Source organism: Drosophila albomicans, chromosome 3 (genome assembly GCF_009650485.2).
Source record: "Drosophila albomicans strain 15112-1751.03 chromosome 3, ASM965048v2, whole genome shotgun sequence".
Classification (NCBI taxonomy): domain Eukaryota; kingdom Metazoa; phylum Arthropoda; class Insecta; order Diptera; family Drosophilidae; genus Drosophila; species Drosophila albomicans.
The window spans coordinates 22,176,785-22,192,803 of record NC_047629.2 but is presented as its reverse complement, the minus strand read 5'-3'; the positions used below and the strand labels follow the sequence as shown (position 1 = coordinate 22,192,803).

General features: G+C 41.9%; 5 protein-coding genes across 9 annotated transcripts; 3 read left to right on the top strand and 2 right to left on the bottom strand.

The window, feature by feature from the left end:
• The first annotated feature begins 917 nt into the window (after window positions 1-917).
• LOC117566571 (mucin-2) lies at window positions 918-7,906 on the top strand. The gene is made up of 6 exons (XM_052003487.1): window positions 918-1,314; window positions 1,744-1,857; window positions 1,917-2,287; window positions 2,351-5,280; window positions 7,453-7,578; window positions 7,638-7,906. Exons 1-6 carry the CDS (start codon window positions 1,051-1,053, stop codon window positions 7,781-7,783), a joined length of 3,951 nt encoding a protein of 1,316 aa, XP_051859447.1. The 5' UTR covers window positions 918-1,050; the 3' UTR covers window positions 7,784-7,906.
• LOC117567825 (transcription factor mef2A) lies at window positions 7,854-10,346 on the bottom strand. Of its 2 annotated transcripts, XR_007954704.1 has the most exons (4): window positions 10,250-10,346; window positions 9,754-10,121; window positions 8,178-9,688; window positions 7,854-8,126 (listed from the first exon to the last, which is right to left on the bottom strand). XR_007954704.1 is itself a non-coding variant. In XM_052003492.1 (3 exons), the coding sequence occupies exons 2-3, from the start codon at window positions 9,902-9,904 to the stop codon at window positions 8,292-8,294; spliced, it is 1,548 nt and encodes a 515-aa protein (XP_051859452.1). In that variant the 5' UTR covers window positions 9,905-10,121; window positions 10,250-10,346; the 3' UTR covers window positions 7,854-8,291. The 2 variants fall into 2 exon arrangements, 1 of the variants encoding a protein (XP_051859452.1); XM_052003492.1 differs by having other exon boundaries at window positions 7,854-9,688.
• LOC117567826 (farnesyl pyrophosphate synthase) lies at window positions 10,326-12,464 on the top strand. Its single transcript, XM_034248069.2, has 6 exons — window positions 10,326-10,717; window positions 10,963-11,057; window positions 11,158-11,369; window positions 11,437-11,798; window positions 11,864-12,090; window positions 12,155-12,464. The coding sequence occupies exons 1-6, from the start codon at window positions 10,551-10,553 to the stop codon at window positions 12,334-12,336; spliced, it is 1,245 nt and encodes a 414-aa protein (XP_034103960.1). The 5' UTR covers window positions 10,326-10,550; the 3' UTR covers window positions 12,337-12,464.
• A 21-nt stretch (window positions 12,465-12,485) lies between these two features.
• LOC117567824 (CWF19-like protein 1 homolog) lies at window positions 12,486-14,571 on the bottom strand. 3 transcript variants are annotated; one of them, XM_034248065.2, is made up of 8 exons: window positions 14,468-14,569; window positions 14,232-14,398; window positions 13,843-14,165; window positions 13,466-13,783; window positions 13,305-13,413; window positions 12,915-13,243; window positions 12,694-12,851; window positions 12,486-12,630 (listed from the first exon to the last, which is right to left on the bottom strand). In XM_034248065.2, the coding sequence occupies exons 1-8, from the start codon at window positions 14,485-14,487 to the stop codon at window positions 12,486-12,488; spliced, it is 1,569 nt and encodes a 522-aa protein (XP_034103956.1). In that variant the 5' UTR covers window positions 14,488-14,569. The 3 variants fall into 3 exon arrangements, with proteins under 3 accessions (XP_034103956.1, XP_051859450.1, XP_034103957.1); XM_052003490.1 differs by having other exon boundaries at window positions 14,456-14,475; XM_034248066.2 differs by lacking the exons at window positions 12,486-12,630; window positions 12,694-12,851 and having other exon boundaries at window positions 12,969-13,112; window positions 13,184-13,243; window positions 14,468-14,571.
• Window positions 14,572-14,893: 322 nt separating this feature from the next.
• On the top strand, window positions 14,894-15,939 carry LOC117571898 (uncharacterized). Of its 2 annotated transcripts, none has more exons than XM_034254368.2 (3): window positions 14,894-15,262; window positions 15,320-15,442; window positions 15,539-15,939. In XM_034254368.2, exons 1-3 carry the CDS (start codon window positions 15,164-15,166, stop codon window positions 15,848-15,850), a joined length of 534 nt encoding a protein of 177 aa, XP_034110259.1. In that variant the 5' UTR covers window positions 14,894-15,163; the 3' UTR covers window positions 15,851-15,939. The 2 variants fall into 2 exon arrangements, with proteins under 2 accessions (XP_034110259.1, XP_034110258.1); XM_034254367.2 differs by having other exon boundaries at window positions 14,897-15,262; window positions 15,506-15,939.
• The last annotated feature ends 80 nt before the right edge of the window (window positions 15,940-16,019 follow it).

Below are 16,019 nucleotides of genomic sequence, written 5' to 3'. Positions count from 1 at the left end.
AAAGTTGTGAACGTGTTAAAAGACGCACTAGCAATGGGCCCAAAATAAACAGCTCAAAGATATTTCGATGCGTAATTCTCGCCTACGTGTAAATACCAAAAAACCAAAAGTAAAACTCAAATAAACATCACAACTCGATTCACTGAATGATCGCCAATGATGATTTACAGCAGTTTACAGCCATCATAAATGAAGTTCTAAATGAAGTTAATACTCCATATTGAGAGCTTTAATACAACTTTGTAGAATGCTGTCCCAGCTTCAACTGCAGATGCCAACGAAGGCATCTAAAACGAGTGACGATATCGGCCAAGTTTGGTTTTTATCTGGCCGCATGGAAGCATTTGGTTTAATCATTGCGCAATTCTTGTTCCGGCATCGCCATCCACATTGTCATCGATCACGTCCAGAACTGAAAAACAACCATTACTCATGCGATGCTATGCGATGCATCGAAGACAACAAAAAGTGCCGCAACGGAAGCTTGGCTTTGCTTTCTTCTACCTGTCATCTACAGCATAGCTATTGCCGTCTTGCTCTGGACCATAAATTCGCTTGCTTTAGCCATGAATTTTTGGGGCAACTGTTTTAAGCTGGTGCAGCGCTGCTTCTTCCGGTTTGCAGCGCACGTGGAGACCGCTCATGAATTGGCATAGACAAAATTGAGACATTTTTGTTTTTCGGTTTATATTTTTGTTTGTATTCTTTGCACTTACTTATTTTATTGGGCTCTCTGCGGCGTCGACTGAGAAGTCGACTGCGACCGCGACAGCGACTGCAGCTGACAATTGTTTCTTCTACTTAAAGCACGCATCGGTGCAATTGGCATTTAAATTATGCAACATTCTTGGATGCACCAGAGACAATTTAAACGCGTCGCCATCGCTTCAAGTCACACTAACTAGTGAACCGCGTAGCCAAGCACATTAAAGGACTCGAAGGACTCGCGATAAAAAAGAGAAGTTAGTGGAAAACGCGCTGCGGGAAAAGTGCAAGTGAAAAGTGAAAATAAAGATTTATTCGTGATATATTAAGTGACAAGTGATTACTATGATGCACTGCATCTGGCTACTGGCCATTGTTGTGGCTGTGGCCTATGGTCGCTCGTTGCACGTGCCGAACGCATACAACCCTCATCCCCTGCTGCCCAATGCCTACTATCCCCAGCCCTACTCCTATCCACCTCCCTCTCCTTATTCCTATGGTTACCAGTCGCGTCCACTGATCTACAGTCCACCTGGCAGCTACTTTGACAACGCCTATGGGTTACATAAACCACTGCCTGGAGGTGGCAATCCAGTCGCCGTCGACTACGTAAGTTAATTGACTCAAATTATATTTGCAGCTTTGTTCAAAGTTAGGAATAATTCTTTATTTAGAAAAAAAACATTGCTATTGTTAATTGAATGGAACTTATTATTCCCTTTAAATTGATATTTCAAAAGTAAGTAATTTTTTCAAGAATACGAGGCACATGTTTATTAGGATCAGAAATATGTAATATGTGAAGTTTATTTTAAACAAATTAATTTTATTAACTTCTGAACATTTTACTAATGGAAGAATTGCTCGTCGTCATTCAATATATTTCTGTATTATTATGAATTCTTTTTATTAATTTCTGAGTCAGTACAAATTTGAGTACTTCAATCATATTTTATATTATTCAGTTCTGATATTGATAATAATCTAAAAATAAGAAGAAACTTATTAATTCATATTGACTTTTATTATTCCCTTTAGAACAATCGCTGCTCTCGTAACTATCTCGGCATCAAGCCGCATCCGGATCAGCAGCAGTATTATTATGTCTGTCGCCCCAACTGCGTGATCTTCAGCAAATGTCCGAATTTAGAGGTAATTGCCTGCCAGTATTTAACCAAGTCAATCCTTACTTATCAGTTGATTCCCCACAGCGTTTCAACTCGAGTAGCGGCAAGTGCGTACAGCGTGTGCGTCCCGATTATCCTGTTTATTGTGTCAAGGAGGGACGCTTTCCTTACGCCTACGACTGCAAGGTCTACTACAAGTGCGATGCGAATCTGAGACTGGAATGGTACGGTTGCCCATCTGGCACAATATTCTCGCCCATTAGCAGCAAATGTATTCCTGGTGATGTCTGTCCTTCCACGGAAATCTCGAACAATGGCAGCTACATTCCGGAGAATTGTGAACTCAAGTTCCCCGAGTGCTCAGAGGAAGGCACATTTGTGTCGCCCACCGACAGTTCCTTGTACTACACCTGCAAGCTGCAACCAAGTGGCAACTACTTGCAGACACGCTTCAAGTGAGTTGTAAATCTCCAATCTGCTTATTCCGCATATTAATCTTTTTTATTATCCTTTCTTAGGTGTCCTGGTAACAACTGCTTCGATCCGGAACGCAAGATTTGTCAGCCTAGGCGCAACAACAACTTCCAAAGCTACGTGCCCATAGCAGAGCTTGCCTACGCTCCCTTGGCACCTTTCTATCCTTATCCGCCACATCATGGCAACCCCGAGCCAACTTTTGAGGAGGAATACGATCCGGTGCGTGAGGAGAAACTGGAAGCGGAGCCAGAAGCTAAAGAGAGTCCAACTTCTGAATTGGAGAATGCACAAGTCAAGATTGTGATACTGCCAACGAAGACAACAGAAACCACGACAACAACCACTACAGCAGCTCCCACCAAGAAGTATCCTTCGTATCCCTATGGCTATGGCTATAGCTACGACAAACCCGAGACCCACAGTCTTGTCAAGGAAAACCCCGAGCAAGAGGCAGTGGTTAATATTGTTATTATACCAACAACAGCCAAGCCACAAGAGGATACTACGAAATACGAATACAAGAAATACACATACCCCACTCAATCCTCCTCGACACATGCCACTCAACCAACAAAGCCCGCTTCTAAGGCTCCCACCCTTGTTCCGGCACCAAAGCCTGCGCTTATCGAGAAACAAGTTTTGCATAGAAAAATTGTCATCCTTCCTCCCATTACAACATCACAAACTGAGGAGCCCACAATACCAACCACAACAACTCGCAAGCCAACGACACCAAGCTCCACTCAGAAATCCACCACCCCTAAGCCAACAACAACATCAATTACAAAAACTACAACTACAGAAAAGACAACAACTCCGAAAACCACAACGACAACTACAACTAAAGCTCCGACTACTACCACAACGACAACTCCGAAACCAACAACTACAACAACATCCAAACCAACCACAACATCCAAGACTACCACAACAACAACTTTAAAGCCAACCACCGGAGGAACTTCGCAAACGACATCGGTTGATAGCACAATTCGTACCACAAGACAGCTGACCACGAAACTAACGACCTTGACACCGTCACCTTCAACAGTTAAGACGACAAACCCACCTTGTCACCCACCCACCACAACAACCACAACCAAGCTTCCAACAACAACCACAACGACTACAACTCCTAAACCAACAACATCAACAACAAAAGCGACCACAACCACTCCTAAACCAAAAACAACTTCGACAACAAAAACAACCACTCCAAAGCGAACCACAGCTTCGACACCAAAAACAACTCCGAAACTAACAACAACTTCAACATCAAAAACTCAGAAACCAACAACAACTTCAACAACAAAAGCAACCACAACCACTCCTAAACCAACAACAACTTCGACAACAAAAACAACTCCCAAACCAACAACAACTTCAACAACAACGACAACTCCGAAACCAACAACAACTTCGACAACAAAAGCAACCACAACCACTCCTAAACCAACAACTTCGACAACAAAAACAACTCCGAAACCAAAAACAACTTTGACAACAAAGACATCTCCAAAACCAACAACAACTTCGACAACAAAGTCGACTCCAAAACCGACGACAACAAAAGCAACCACAACCACTCCTAAACCAACAACAACTTCAACAACTCCAAAACCAACAACAACTTCAACAACTAAAGCAACCACAATCACTCCTAAACCAACAACAACTTCGACAACAACCACTCCAAAACCAACAACTTCGACAACAAAGACGACTCCGAAACCAACAACAGCTTCGACAACAAAAGCAACCACAACCACTCCTAAACCAACAACTTCTAAACCAACAACTCCGCAACCAACAACAACTTCAACATCAAAAACAACTCCGAAACCAACAACAACTTCAACAACTCCGAAACCAACAACAACTTCAACAACAAAAGTAACTACAACCACTCCTAAACCAACAACAACTTCGAAAACAACAACCACTCCTAAACCAACAACAACAACAACTCCTAACCAAACAACAACCAGACCGACGACAACCTCGACAACAAAAACAACCACAACCACTTCTAAACCAACAACTCCTAACCCAACAACAACTTCTAAACCAACAACAACTCCGAAACCAACAACAACTTCGACAACAAAAGAAACCACAACTACAACAACTCCGAAACCAACAACAACAGTTGCAACGAAAGCACCAACCACAACAACCACAAAAATAGCAACAACAGCATCAACAACAACTGTGAAACCAACAACGACTTCTACAACGAAAGCACCTACAACAACTACCACTACGACAACAACAACTACACCAAAGCCTACCACAACAACAACAAAGACAACAACCACTCAAAAACCCACGACAACATCAATAACTACGACTACAACAATAACTACTCCGAAAACGACAACAACTACGACTAAAGCTCCAACAACAGAACCGCCAACAACAACGCCTAAGCCAGCAACAACTACAACGAAAGCAGCAACAACCACAAAAGCAACTACAACACCAAAACCAACAATAACAACGACTAAGACTCCAACAACCGAACTGACAACAACAACGCCTAAGCCAACAACATCAACTACGACCAAATCTCCAACGACAACAGAAAGTACAACGACAACAACAACACCAAAACCAACAACACCTTCGACTAAAGCTCCAACAACAACACCAACGACAACCACGACAACCTCGACAACTTCTAAGCCCACAACAACAACAGTAACAACTCCCAAACCATCAACAACGACGACAGTAACAACTCCCAAGCCAACAAGGACAAGAACAACACCCAGCTCTAGTCCAACAACTGCTGCAACATCAAAGACGACAACCAAGCTGACAACAGCTGAGAGCACAATTCGCACCACGAGACAGTCGACAACTCAATTGGCCACCTCGAAGACAACTCCGTCAGCGATAACAACGACAACTGCTGGCCAAAATACGACGTTGGTAACAACCACAGAGCTGCCACCGTGTCACAACTCAGGTATGTCCCATTAAACCGAATTTGAGCGCACACTTGCAATGGCAATGAACACATGTCAAACTCGATTACACTCAACCACCCAATTTGCAGATACAAAAACACAATTCGCATGCACACCACAGCAACAACCACAACAACAAGCACAGTTACAACAGCAACAACAGCTCAACAGCAACAACAACAACAATCAAAACACAGAACCAGAAACACAATTTGCCATATCGAAAACGAGTAGAAACCGTTTGCTCAGGGAAAGTGAGGCGCAGTCCCCACTTGTGGCACACAATTTAATTTCCAGCGAGGTCAGTTTAGATTACGTCAATGACGAGCCAGCGCCCGAAGAGGAATCTCTACAAAATATGAAGCTCGAGGAAAACCAAAGCACCACTGTGAAAGCCACAACGCAAAAGCCGCTGAAAAAGCCCTCGACAATGTCCTCACTAGCAGCTGCTCACATCCTAAAGAAACTCTTCAGGGTTATATCGACAACGCCAGCTAGCAGAGTGTCCAGTCCTAGGGTGACCATTGCTCAACTGGCGCGACACAATCTGGCCACCTCTAAGCCCTTTATAGCGCAGTCCTTACGGATGTCAATCAAGCAATTGGCAACGAATCCAGTCAAGAAGTTTGAAGATGGTGAACCAACAAAACAGTTAGCAATGAATCAAGTTAAGGAAGTTAAAGAATCTGAGACAATGAATCAAGTTAAACAAGTTGATACTTCCGAAGCAATAAAGAAGTTGCCAGTGAATCACACCTTAACTTCGACTGTGCCGCCCATTCTAGTTGCGCAATCAGAAGAATCAGAGTACTATGATAGTAACGAGTATGAACTAGACGAGCAGGACAACATGGTGGCAGGAAATGAGCTAATCAACACCACCATTTCCATGGGAAATTCAACTACAGCTCTGCCAACCAGCTTGCCAGTAACAACCACTACAGCGATGCCGTCGACCATACCAATAATTGAATTAAAAGCAGTGGAAACCACCACAGGAACTGCACCCATTGTATCAGATACCACAATGGGTATCAGGGACTTGCTGGAAACAAGTTCTAGTGTTCCAGTTCCAGCTATAGTCAATGCCACAATCTTATCAGCTGCAGTTTTTAAGAGAAATGTGACTGCTGAAGTTGATAACAGTGACAACTATGTGGATTCCGACTATGCCAACGATGAACCCGCAGAGGAGGACGAAGAGCCGAATAAAACCCAAGATTTGAGTGCCCAAAAGAGCATGCTTATCAATATGCTGCGCCAGAAGCTAGCCAGGAGGCACATAGTCAATAAGGTGACACAGTTAATTGCCTCCACCACTTTGGCACCCATTCGGACCACACCCAAGACCACGATAGGCACAACGACACCCGATTCGAATGCCATCAATAAACACAATGTGGAATATGACGACGAAGACTACGATTATTCCAGCGAAGTGGAGGCCACAGCAGGTGACACTGCCATTAATCAGGATACTTTTAGGCCAGCAGTCAATGCTGGCAATGGGGCAACAGCCAAGCGACACTCCATACATCCAGCCATGGTCATTAGTCCACAGAAGCCAACGCATAAAGTGACCCGCAACGTAAGCGGCTTTGTGCCCAGTAGCGAAGGGTTAACGAGCGAGGCCATAACACCACCACAAGTAGCTGATAGATTCCCCTCTCAAGCAGTCAATCTTGCAGTGGCTCAGGAGCTGCCCAAAGCAGAATTTCTTAGGCAAAGCTTCAATGAGGTTAGCGAAAGATCAAACAAGCATAAATCAAGCAACGCAGCAAGTAGCTTGACAAAACACAACACACACAAAGGCACAATCAATACGAATACACTTCAAGAAAAATTACATAAGGTAAAGCCCATTAAGTTGACATCAACTGTTTTGCCGCTGGTAAGCCGGCAGAGCATCACCACAACAACCAGCAGACCTCCAACAACCACTAGAGCAACAACAACAACCACAACCATTACATCAGAGGCGACAAAAAACACTGCTACAACACCGATTACAGCAACCACAACTCCCACAGCAGCCACACACCAAGAGATCCTTACGGTCAACCACAAACCTTGGCTGCTCCAATCACAGAACCAAACCGTACATCTAGCTCCCATTAATGTGCAATCCAGCAACCCAGTGACTCATTCCAATCATTCCAATTCATTATTAGCGGACACGACCGTTGACTATGGCACAGAGAAGGTGCCGGAGCTGATACTCAAGGTGTATGAGCCCATCGATGTCAAGGTTATCTTCTGTCCACGAGCCTGCGACGAGGACCACGATCATCAATATGGTAAGCTACAAACATAAATTATGTCTTAAAATTAAATTATAATGTCGATTTCATCGTAGACCCAGCTGATAATTATAAGACGCATTCAAACTCGAGTTGTACGAGCAATTGCGATGAGCCCAAGCATCCGCGTCATCATAGCGTAGACCTTGCCTGGAAGCCAGTTAACTTAACTAACACCATCGGCTTCGAGACGATGACATAGGGACACTTTTGAAGCAGTTCTTACCATGGCTATACAACATTAACTATGCATTAAAACTAACAACCATTAATTTAGTTCGAATTGTAATCAAATATATTTGTGTACAATTTAATAAACATTAAAAATAATTTACATGCGTATTTCTGTATTTATTTCTGTTATCCTAACACTAGGCTGGCAATACTAGGTATGCCACAATGAACCCATTTAAATAGTAGAACTTAGATCTTCACTGAGAGTTGTTGGTCAACATAAATTGTTCATGACTAGCACAGATGGAAAGCGTTGAATCGACAACTTTTCAAATGCCATGGTGGGATCTCGGACCAAAACTGAATTAACTCTACTTTACATATAAAAGCCGACAAATCAAATACCAAAACATTCAACTTACCAACTAATTTCAATATTATTCATTCAATGCAAATAAATATGTGTGTTTTTAGGTGTATATATACAAGTAACTTGTCTCCTCTATTCCTAATACTGGCCAAACAATCGGAATTGTTTAATCATCAAAGAAAAGTATTTCCAATATTCGCTTCTGCACGTTTTTTCGACGGTCCTTGCTCATCTTCAGCAGCTCTGTGGTGACCAGTTCGCCCAGCAAATGCTCCGACGAACGATGCACACTTGGAGGATTCGGTGGCGTTTGGAATTTGCCAAAGCTCGAGGCATGCGAAGTCCCTGCCTGTTGAGGCAGCTGTTGATAGAGCTGAAACAGGAAATCCGAATTTGCTGGAAACATATTCTGATGTTGCTGATGCTGCTGTGGTTGCTGTTGTTGATTATTGTTGCTGTTATTATTGCTGCCGTTGTTGCCACTCATATTTCCATTGGCAGCATTGCGTTGCATGTTGACCGAATTGCTGTAGTGATTATCGTGTTGCAGCATTGTCTGTGGTGTCATTAGGTCAGCGCTGTTGTCATCCGAATCGTCGTCGCTATCGTGTCCAAAGTGATTGCTGCTACCATTGGCATTGACCATGTTGCCGCCGTTCGCGGAATGTTGGCCATGGCTTCCTCCATTCGAGTTGAGTTGCACTCGCGGCTTCTTTGTGTGATAGTTACCACCACTCGACGTGGAGGAATGCAAATCGTCGCCACTCTTGTGATTATATCCATGCGTCGCCTGCACATGCATATTGTTGGCAATGCCAGCTACACTGGATGAGGAATGTACTGGTGGCTGTTGGCCCGCAGCTGAGCCCGATGGCGTCGCCTGTTCTTCCTGCACTCCAGTTAAACTAATGCCAGGCAGTGGTGATGACAGTGGCGATTTCATGGAGGAAGACGTCGAAGTTAAGCCGCCTGTGCTGCCAGCGCTGTTCTGAGCAGCATTTATGCCGACGTTGTTCTCTCGATACGGCTCCTGGTAGCCCTGTGAAGAGTCTGCCATGACAGCTGCCACTGCAGCCGCCTGTTGCTGCTGCATTTGAGATTGGGAGATGTGTTGCAGTTGCTGCGACGCCACTGCGGCAGCGAAATCTCTGAAAATCTCCGCCTCAATCTTCACCTGTCCATTTACGTTCTCCAGTGCTGAGGCAGCTGCCGAGCTGAGCGCATTCATTGTGTGCTGCTGTTGATCCGACGATTGCTGATGCTGCTGCTGATGATAATGATGATTTTGCGTGGCGCCGCCAAAATGTGACATATTCTTGAGTGAGCTATTCGACTTGGAGTCCACATTATATTCGCTGTAGTTGGAACTGTTTGCTGATTGCGGCGAGGTCAGAAAGTTGGGCACATTGCGATACGATTTACGTGGCTGGATGTGCTGATCCAGAAATTTCATTTTCTCTAAATATGGACGGGACAAATGTTCGTAGACAGGTGGATCGCCCTGTTTCCGTTGGGACACATAGCGTTCACGCAAGTACTTCCAACGCTTTTTACACGTTTCAACTGTGTTTGAAAAAATGTAAATTGTTAGAACTTAACCAGATGGTGTACATGTAGTTGAAGCTCACCATCGGTGCGCAGCTTGAGAGCAATAAGTTGCCAAGCCTCGTCCTTGGTTTCATACTTTCCACCGCTGGCACTGCCATTTAAATAATACTTTTGACGATTGAATATCACGCCGTGTTGAGCCACCTCATCAATGAGTTGCTCATCCATCATGATGGGCTTTTCAACGTTTTCCACGCGAATCCCAACAAAAAAATAACAAATAAAAAGTTTCTTGCTCAAAAGTCGTTTCGGCGAATTAGGGATGGGTGAAACTTACATACTTGCTAGTGGTGGCAAGTCATATTGAGCTCTTCACTATTGCAATTGGCATTAACTCGTTACATTGTGTAGCCCTGGAAAACGCGTTCTAGAAGTTCTTTAAGGTTCTCTATGGAATTTGTTTTAAAATTTTAAAATATTATATATTAAATATTAAGAAATAATGCTAATTTGGGCCAAATTTCATTTTTTAGTACAAGAGTGAGACCGTAAACTGGTTCGGTATTTTCGACTTACCGTTAAAAAGTATATTTAGGAATTCAATTTGCAGTCACACTACAGCAAATATTCCTCGACTTTCGACTAGAAAACATTAGTGTCAAGTGCGCAATTTGTTTAACATTTTTCAAAAGAAATCAATGTAAACAGTAATTTACCAATTTAAGTGAATAGAAAACGTAAGCAATTACGTTAGATAAAATTGATTAAAAACGAAGGAAACTGTCAGATACTCATAACAAAATTGTTAAAAACGTGCTGTAATATTTGAAAACTTTTCAAATAAACAGTTATAACTGTTACTTGGCTTACAAACAAAATGTTCAAGTTAGCGCAAAAGTTTTTACCGCAACAGCGGCTTTTCAATGCTTCGAACATTGCAATCCGCCGAATGATCTCAACTAGTGATGAAGTAAAGTCTGTCGATACCATTGGAGGATTGCCAACAGAAATTGTTAACGAGCAGAAATTGAAAAAGACAACCAGGTAAATCCAGTTCTAAAAAATTCTTTCGATGCTTTGTTTACATTAGTATGCTATCAACTCGATTCGCTATTGTGTGAGAAGAGAGGGCGGGGCGTTAAGAGAGAAAGTGTGCGGTCACGTAGGCCAGAACAGCTGTTACAGCAGTAGCAACAACAACAATAAAAACAACACCAACAACTTCTAAGCGAAGAGTTTGCTAAAAATAGAATACATGCTATTGTTTTGCATCATTTGTTTCATTGCAGAGCATTATCGACGCTTCAAAATCATTCTGTTCCCATCGCAGCAAGAGTCACGGTGTCAAAAGATGAAAGCCGCGATTTTATGGCCGTATTTCCTGGTGAGGTCCAAATTGTTTTATATTTTTGTTGTTGCTTTATAATTAGCATGATAATAATAAACTCCCGTTGAATGTATTTGTGGTTGCCATTTAACAATAGACGTAGTGCGCGACCTTACGAATGCGACAAAGGCGTACAATTGCAATGATGCTGCTAAATGGTTTGCCAAGGCCTTGCAATACAATGTGCCGCGGGGCAAGAAGAATCGTGGCATATTGACAGTACTCACCTACAAGAATCTCGTGCAACCCCAGGACTTGACCCCCGAGAATATCAAGCTGGCCCAGTATCTGGGTTGGTGTGTTGAAATGGTAAAATACAGTAACACTTATTAACACATTTTTATGTATGATCTCACAGTTCTCTTTTCTATTATAGCTGCAAAGTTTCTTTATTATGTCCGACGATGTGATGGACAACAGCACGACTCGCAGGGGTCAGACATGCTGGCATAAGGTGGAGAATGTTGGCCTGACAGCCATTAATGATGCCCTCATGATAGAGAATGCTATCTACCTGTTGCTAAAGCAACACTTTAGTCATTTGGAATGCTATGTACCCCTGTTGGAACTATTCCATGAGATATCATTTATTACCACCTGTGGACAATCTCTCGACTTACTCAACTCGTACAAAAGTGTCGCGGACTTTACCATGGAGAACTATAAAGCGATTGTTGACAACAAAACAGCATACTATACATTCTATCTACCCTTTGCCATTGCTATGCATTTAGCCGGGTAAGCATTTCAAAATATATCACGTTCCTAATGTGAGTCTATAACAAAGCAATTCTGATTTATAGCTACACCGATCCCGAAGCATTTAGACAAACGAAAAGCATAGTTCTGGAAATGGGCCACTTTTTCCAAGTGCAAGATGATTTCCTTGATTGTTTTGGCAACCCGGAGATCACCGGCAAAGTGGGCACCGACATACAGGACAACAAGTGTTCCTGGCTCGCTGTTGTGGCCATGCAGCGGGCCAACGCTGAGCAGAAACAAATTATGATTGACTGCTATGGCAAAAGCGGTATGCTGAGATTAAATTCTATAGTTGTTAAGCCCATTAGTTATCTCTAAATTGGTTTTTGCAGATCCTGCTAAGGTAGACCGAGTTAAGGAGCTGTACAAGGAGCTTAGCTTGCCCTCTACTTATGCAACCTTCGAGGAGGAAAGCTACAACATGATCAAAACACACATACAACAAACATCTCGTGGTGTGCCACATATAACTTTCCTGCAAATTCTCAACAAAATATATCAACGGGATGCGTAAACTTAGCGCATAAAATTGTGACTTACGAAACATTATTAATATTATTATAGTAGTTTAGTACTTAACCGGATTGTGTGCATGTTTATTGGTCTATAAATGAAGTATAAAGGACATTTTTTACTGAAGCATTTGCGCAAGTTCTCTTTTAATCAATCGTCATCTGTAAAATCAAAAGGTGCAAAGTTCTTTCGAAATCCTTCCACATAAGCTGTTTCCTCCTCCTTCTCTAACAGACATTCTTTCCAATTCACTTTCTCATCGCAGTTCAGCAAGTTCTCGGAGCAGAAAACGTCCCTGAAATACACAATTATAAATTATGTACAAATTATCCACAATCTATTGTAATACTCAATTTACCTCGCAAAGTGCAATGGAAAATGTTTCATCTGTCGCGTTATTAATGTGCTATCATCGGGAAGTTCAGCGACAAAATAGGGACCCATTTCTGGCAGCATTTTAGGTGAATCCAAAGCTGGCAACGTTTCAAATTCCAAATTGAACTCTTCGGCTTTATCCTAGAAATGATAAATAATTAGCATTAGTATTCGATTATTAACGAAAATAAATAAATTACTCACTTCAAAGCTGTGTTTGATTTTCCAGGCGTAACCTTCTTCAAAAGCCAACACGTCTATAATCAAATGGGATGTCTTGTAATGTCGTTCCGTGAAGCAGACAACTTGCCCCAGACTCTTAAATAGCTGCTTCAAAGCGCCCTTAAACTTTTCCAGCTCTTCCCAATCTTCAGGGCTGAGTTGCGCCGAACAAGGAATATGCTTCGTGGAAAGTATTAGAACGTGATGGCTATTAATTGGTCCCTTGGCCAGAGCAATATAAAATCGCTCACCTACTGTTATGATGAGATGTTTTTCCACCTTGATCGACGACAAACAGAACCAACAATTATCTGCCAAAGATAAACAACTATTAGACTAACAAATGTTTGCAAGTATAAGCGCAGGACTAACCCTGATCAATTTGCATTATTCGTGGACGCTTGTCACGTTGTCCAGCCTCGCCGCGTCTCTTGCGATTTCCACTCGAGTCCATGTCAAAGAAGTATTGTTGACTTTCCGACTGTAAAAAACTCAGTTTATTAACAATTACTACGAAAGGTTTCCCAGCTTACCGTTTCATTTTTCTTGACGACCCCTGACATATCCAAATCAATATATGGACAAGGTATTTCGTCTGTTGTCTTCTGCACCAGATCCAATAAACGTGACTTATCCACGGGCTTTAGACTGAGCGCATAAATGTATTTGGCCTTCTCTGCATTACCTACATCCGCCAGGGAGATGAAACGCGTACACAATTCAAACTGCGTAGTCTCATCCTTGGGCACACGAAAAGGCGCACACTCGTAGAAGGTGCCATTAATACCACAGAAGTGATAGCGTGGCTTTATCTCGCGCGACAAGAATGAAATCAGCTTGGAAGCATTCGCCTTCGAAAATACATCAAGTTTAAGATATGTACTATAGTATAACCAAATGACAAGCTTACATTCTGTTTCTCCTGCAAGCCGTAAGGCCATTGTGAGGTCAACAACACATCAACACCTCTGTAATCCGTTGCACAGCTTTTCGAGACGAGACAGGAATTGCGTACAGCTTGCACATCGGCTTTAGAGAACTCATGCTCGCTAGCGGCACTTGTCGCAGCTTCCACTCCGCTTATGTATGCTATTTTGACACCGCTACTCAACGTATAGACCCCACGCTTGCCCAGGTACGTTAAATTTGTGCAGATCTCTCCGTCCGTCAAGTCCTCAAAGTAATTGTTGTCCTCCTCCTTATTGGCACCAAGTATATAAGTGGGTACAGTAACTATATAAACAAAAATATGTGTACTACAGATTCATTTTATTAATATAAGCATAAAATAGTAGTTACTGTGTTTGAATCCATTTTTGTATGCTATCAGCTCCTCGTTTTGTTTATCCGCGCCAAAAAAGTCACCGACACAACACAAAATCTCAAAGGGACCGGCTTTTTTGTTAACCTGCTCTACTCTGCTAAACAGCTGCTTGAAACGACCGCGTACATCGCCCACAACTAATCTGCATTTAAATAAAATTAATTTATAATTTAAATATTAGATTTAACTATTTGTTTACATCATTTCTCACATTTTTGTGCTTGCGTCCATCACAAAACGTTTAAAACAATTCTTCTAGTAACGAGTAACCGTCAGCTGTTCGAACGAATAAATCAGTGTGGCCAAAGCAGATGCAGTATTTGAGCCGTTATGGTTTTTGTTTTTAATTTAGTCCAAGTATCGAGTAAGAGTTGGCTGTTAGATCGAGTATCAAGTAATAATTGTCCGTTAACGCTTGACCCTTTTTAAATTTTATTATCGAATTATAATAATCATAAACGTGTGTTGGCTTAAAGAGTGCATTATCCGAGCATTATTTTCGTTTTTGCACCTTGAAAAAATGACAGGGGTATTGCCCAGCGTAATTGTATTTCCTCTTAGTCAGAACACAAATTACTGTTTAATTGAGCGAGTGACAAATTCCATTTAGAAATGAAAATACTTACGTAACCAAGTGGACAGCGAAGCTTTAACCTTTTTCTAACGTCAACGAACGACAAATATGGTATTAGTTATGACATTGGCCCAAATGCTATCGGATTGCAACAATGAACCTGGGCTAAGTTATTTGTTCTGCGTGGTTGACGCCACTAAGTACCTTAGTTGTCTTTAGATTATACATGTTCTATTGACTCTGATCTCGAATGAGGCATATAAAAACGAGAGTTCATTTTAACTCTATTATCAGTTTACTTCAACCATCAACGAAAGCATACAATATTTAGCGATGTCGGCTATTCATATTATTGGAACTTTTATACTGTTGACACTTAATTCATTTGTGTTTGGCCAGACTATTGATTGCCAAAGACCTCCTAAACTAGTGGTAAGTGAATAAAAAGTGTAATTGGAGCTCCTGTAACGCATTATTCTCAAAATGTAGGACCCTGCTACATGTTGCCGAGATGGAGGTCGAGACCAAATTGCAGAGAACTGTGCAATTCAAATTATGGGAGCTAATAATGGACAGCAAAACAATGGACCACCCTCTATGGATGCAGCAACAGTAAATAGATAATTTAGTCTATATATATATGAGTTGAAATTACCGAAAATCTCTCTTATGCAGTGTTTGGCGGAATGCATCTTAACTACTTCAAAGTACCAACAGGCACCGAAACAATTAAACTTGGCACACATACGAAATGACTTAACAATGAAATTTTCCAATGATTCCGCCTTTGTAGAGGCCTTGACTGCTGCATATGCCAAATGCGAGCCGCAATCGCAGCGTAGATTGACAGCAATTCAGCAAATGAGTCCGCAGCAACCCAAGTGCAGTCCATTCGCTGCCATTGTCTTAGGATGCGCATATATGGAGTACTTCAAGAATTGTCCTACTGATCGTTGGACCCAGAGTACGGATTGTGCACTAGCTAAGACTTTTGTCACTCAATGTGGCTTGGGTGCATAAGTTGAATTTTGTTTGTTAGCTTAGATACGATTTTAAATTTCAATAACCGTTTTCGGTGTGTACATAATAAACTAAAATATGGAAAATTATCGAAATCAATATTATCGAGGCTTTAGTATTTTGGTATATTTCAGAAATGTTGCTTCTGGTCACACCAATATTTGGTTAT

Coding starts and splice junctions, on each gene's coding strand:
- LOC117567825 (XM_052003492.1), bottom strand. CDS start 9,904: ATGATGGATGAGCAACTCATTGATGAGGTGGCTCAACACGGCGTGATA. Junction 9,689..9,753: donor TCTCAAGCTGCGCACCGATG/GTGAGCTTCAAC, acceptor TTTCAAACACAG/TTGAAACGTGTAAAAAGCGT.
- LOC117571898 (XM_034254367.2), top strand. CDS start 15,164: ATGTCGGCTATTCATATTATTGGAACTTTTATACTGTTGACACTTAAT. Junction 15,263..15,319: donor AAAGACCTCCTAAACTAGTG/GTAAGTGAATAA, acceptor CTCAAAATGTAG/GACCCTGCTACATGTTGCCG. Junction 15,443..15,505: donor CCTCTATGGATGCAGCAACA/GTAAATAGATAA, acceptor TCTCTTATGCAG/TGTTTGGCGGAATGCATCTT.
- LOC117566571 (XM_052003487.1), top strand. CDS start 1,051: ATGATGCACTGCATCTGGCTACTGGCCATTGTTGTGGCTGTGGCCTAT. Junction 1,858..1,916: donor GCAAATGTCCGAATTTAGAG/GTAATTGCCTGC, acceptor GATTCCCCACAG/CGTTTCAACTCGAGTAGCGG. Junction 5,281..7,452: donor GCCACCGTGTCACAACTCAG/GTATGTCCCATT, acceptor ATTCATTATTAG/CGGACACGACCGTTGACTAT.
- LOC117567826 (XM_034248069.2), top strand. CDS start 10,551: ATGTTCAAGTTAGCGCAAAAGTTTTTACCGCAACAGCGGCTTTTCAAT. Junction 11,058..11,157: donor TTTTATGGCCGTATTTCCTG/GTGAGGTCCAAA, acceptor ATTTAACAATAG/ACGTAGTGCGCGACCTTACG. Junction 12,091..12,154: donor TGACTGCTATGGCAAAAGCG/GTATGCTGAGAT, acceptor TGGTTTTTGCAG/ATCCTGCTAAGGTAGACCGA.
- LOC117567824 (XM_034248065.2), bottom strand. CDS start 14,487: ATGGACGCAAGCACAAAAAT. Junction 13,244..13,304: donor AATAATGCAAATTGATCAGG/GTTAGTCCTGCG, acceptor TATCTTTGGCAG/ATAATTGTTGGTTCTGTTTG. Junction 12,631..12,693: donor TTTCCATTGCACTTTGCGAG/GTAAATTGAGTA, acceptor TGTGTATTTCAG/GGACGTTTTCTGCTCCGAGA.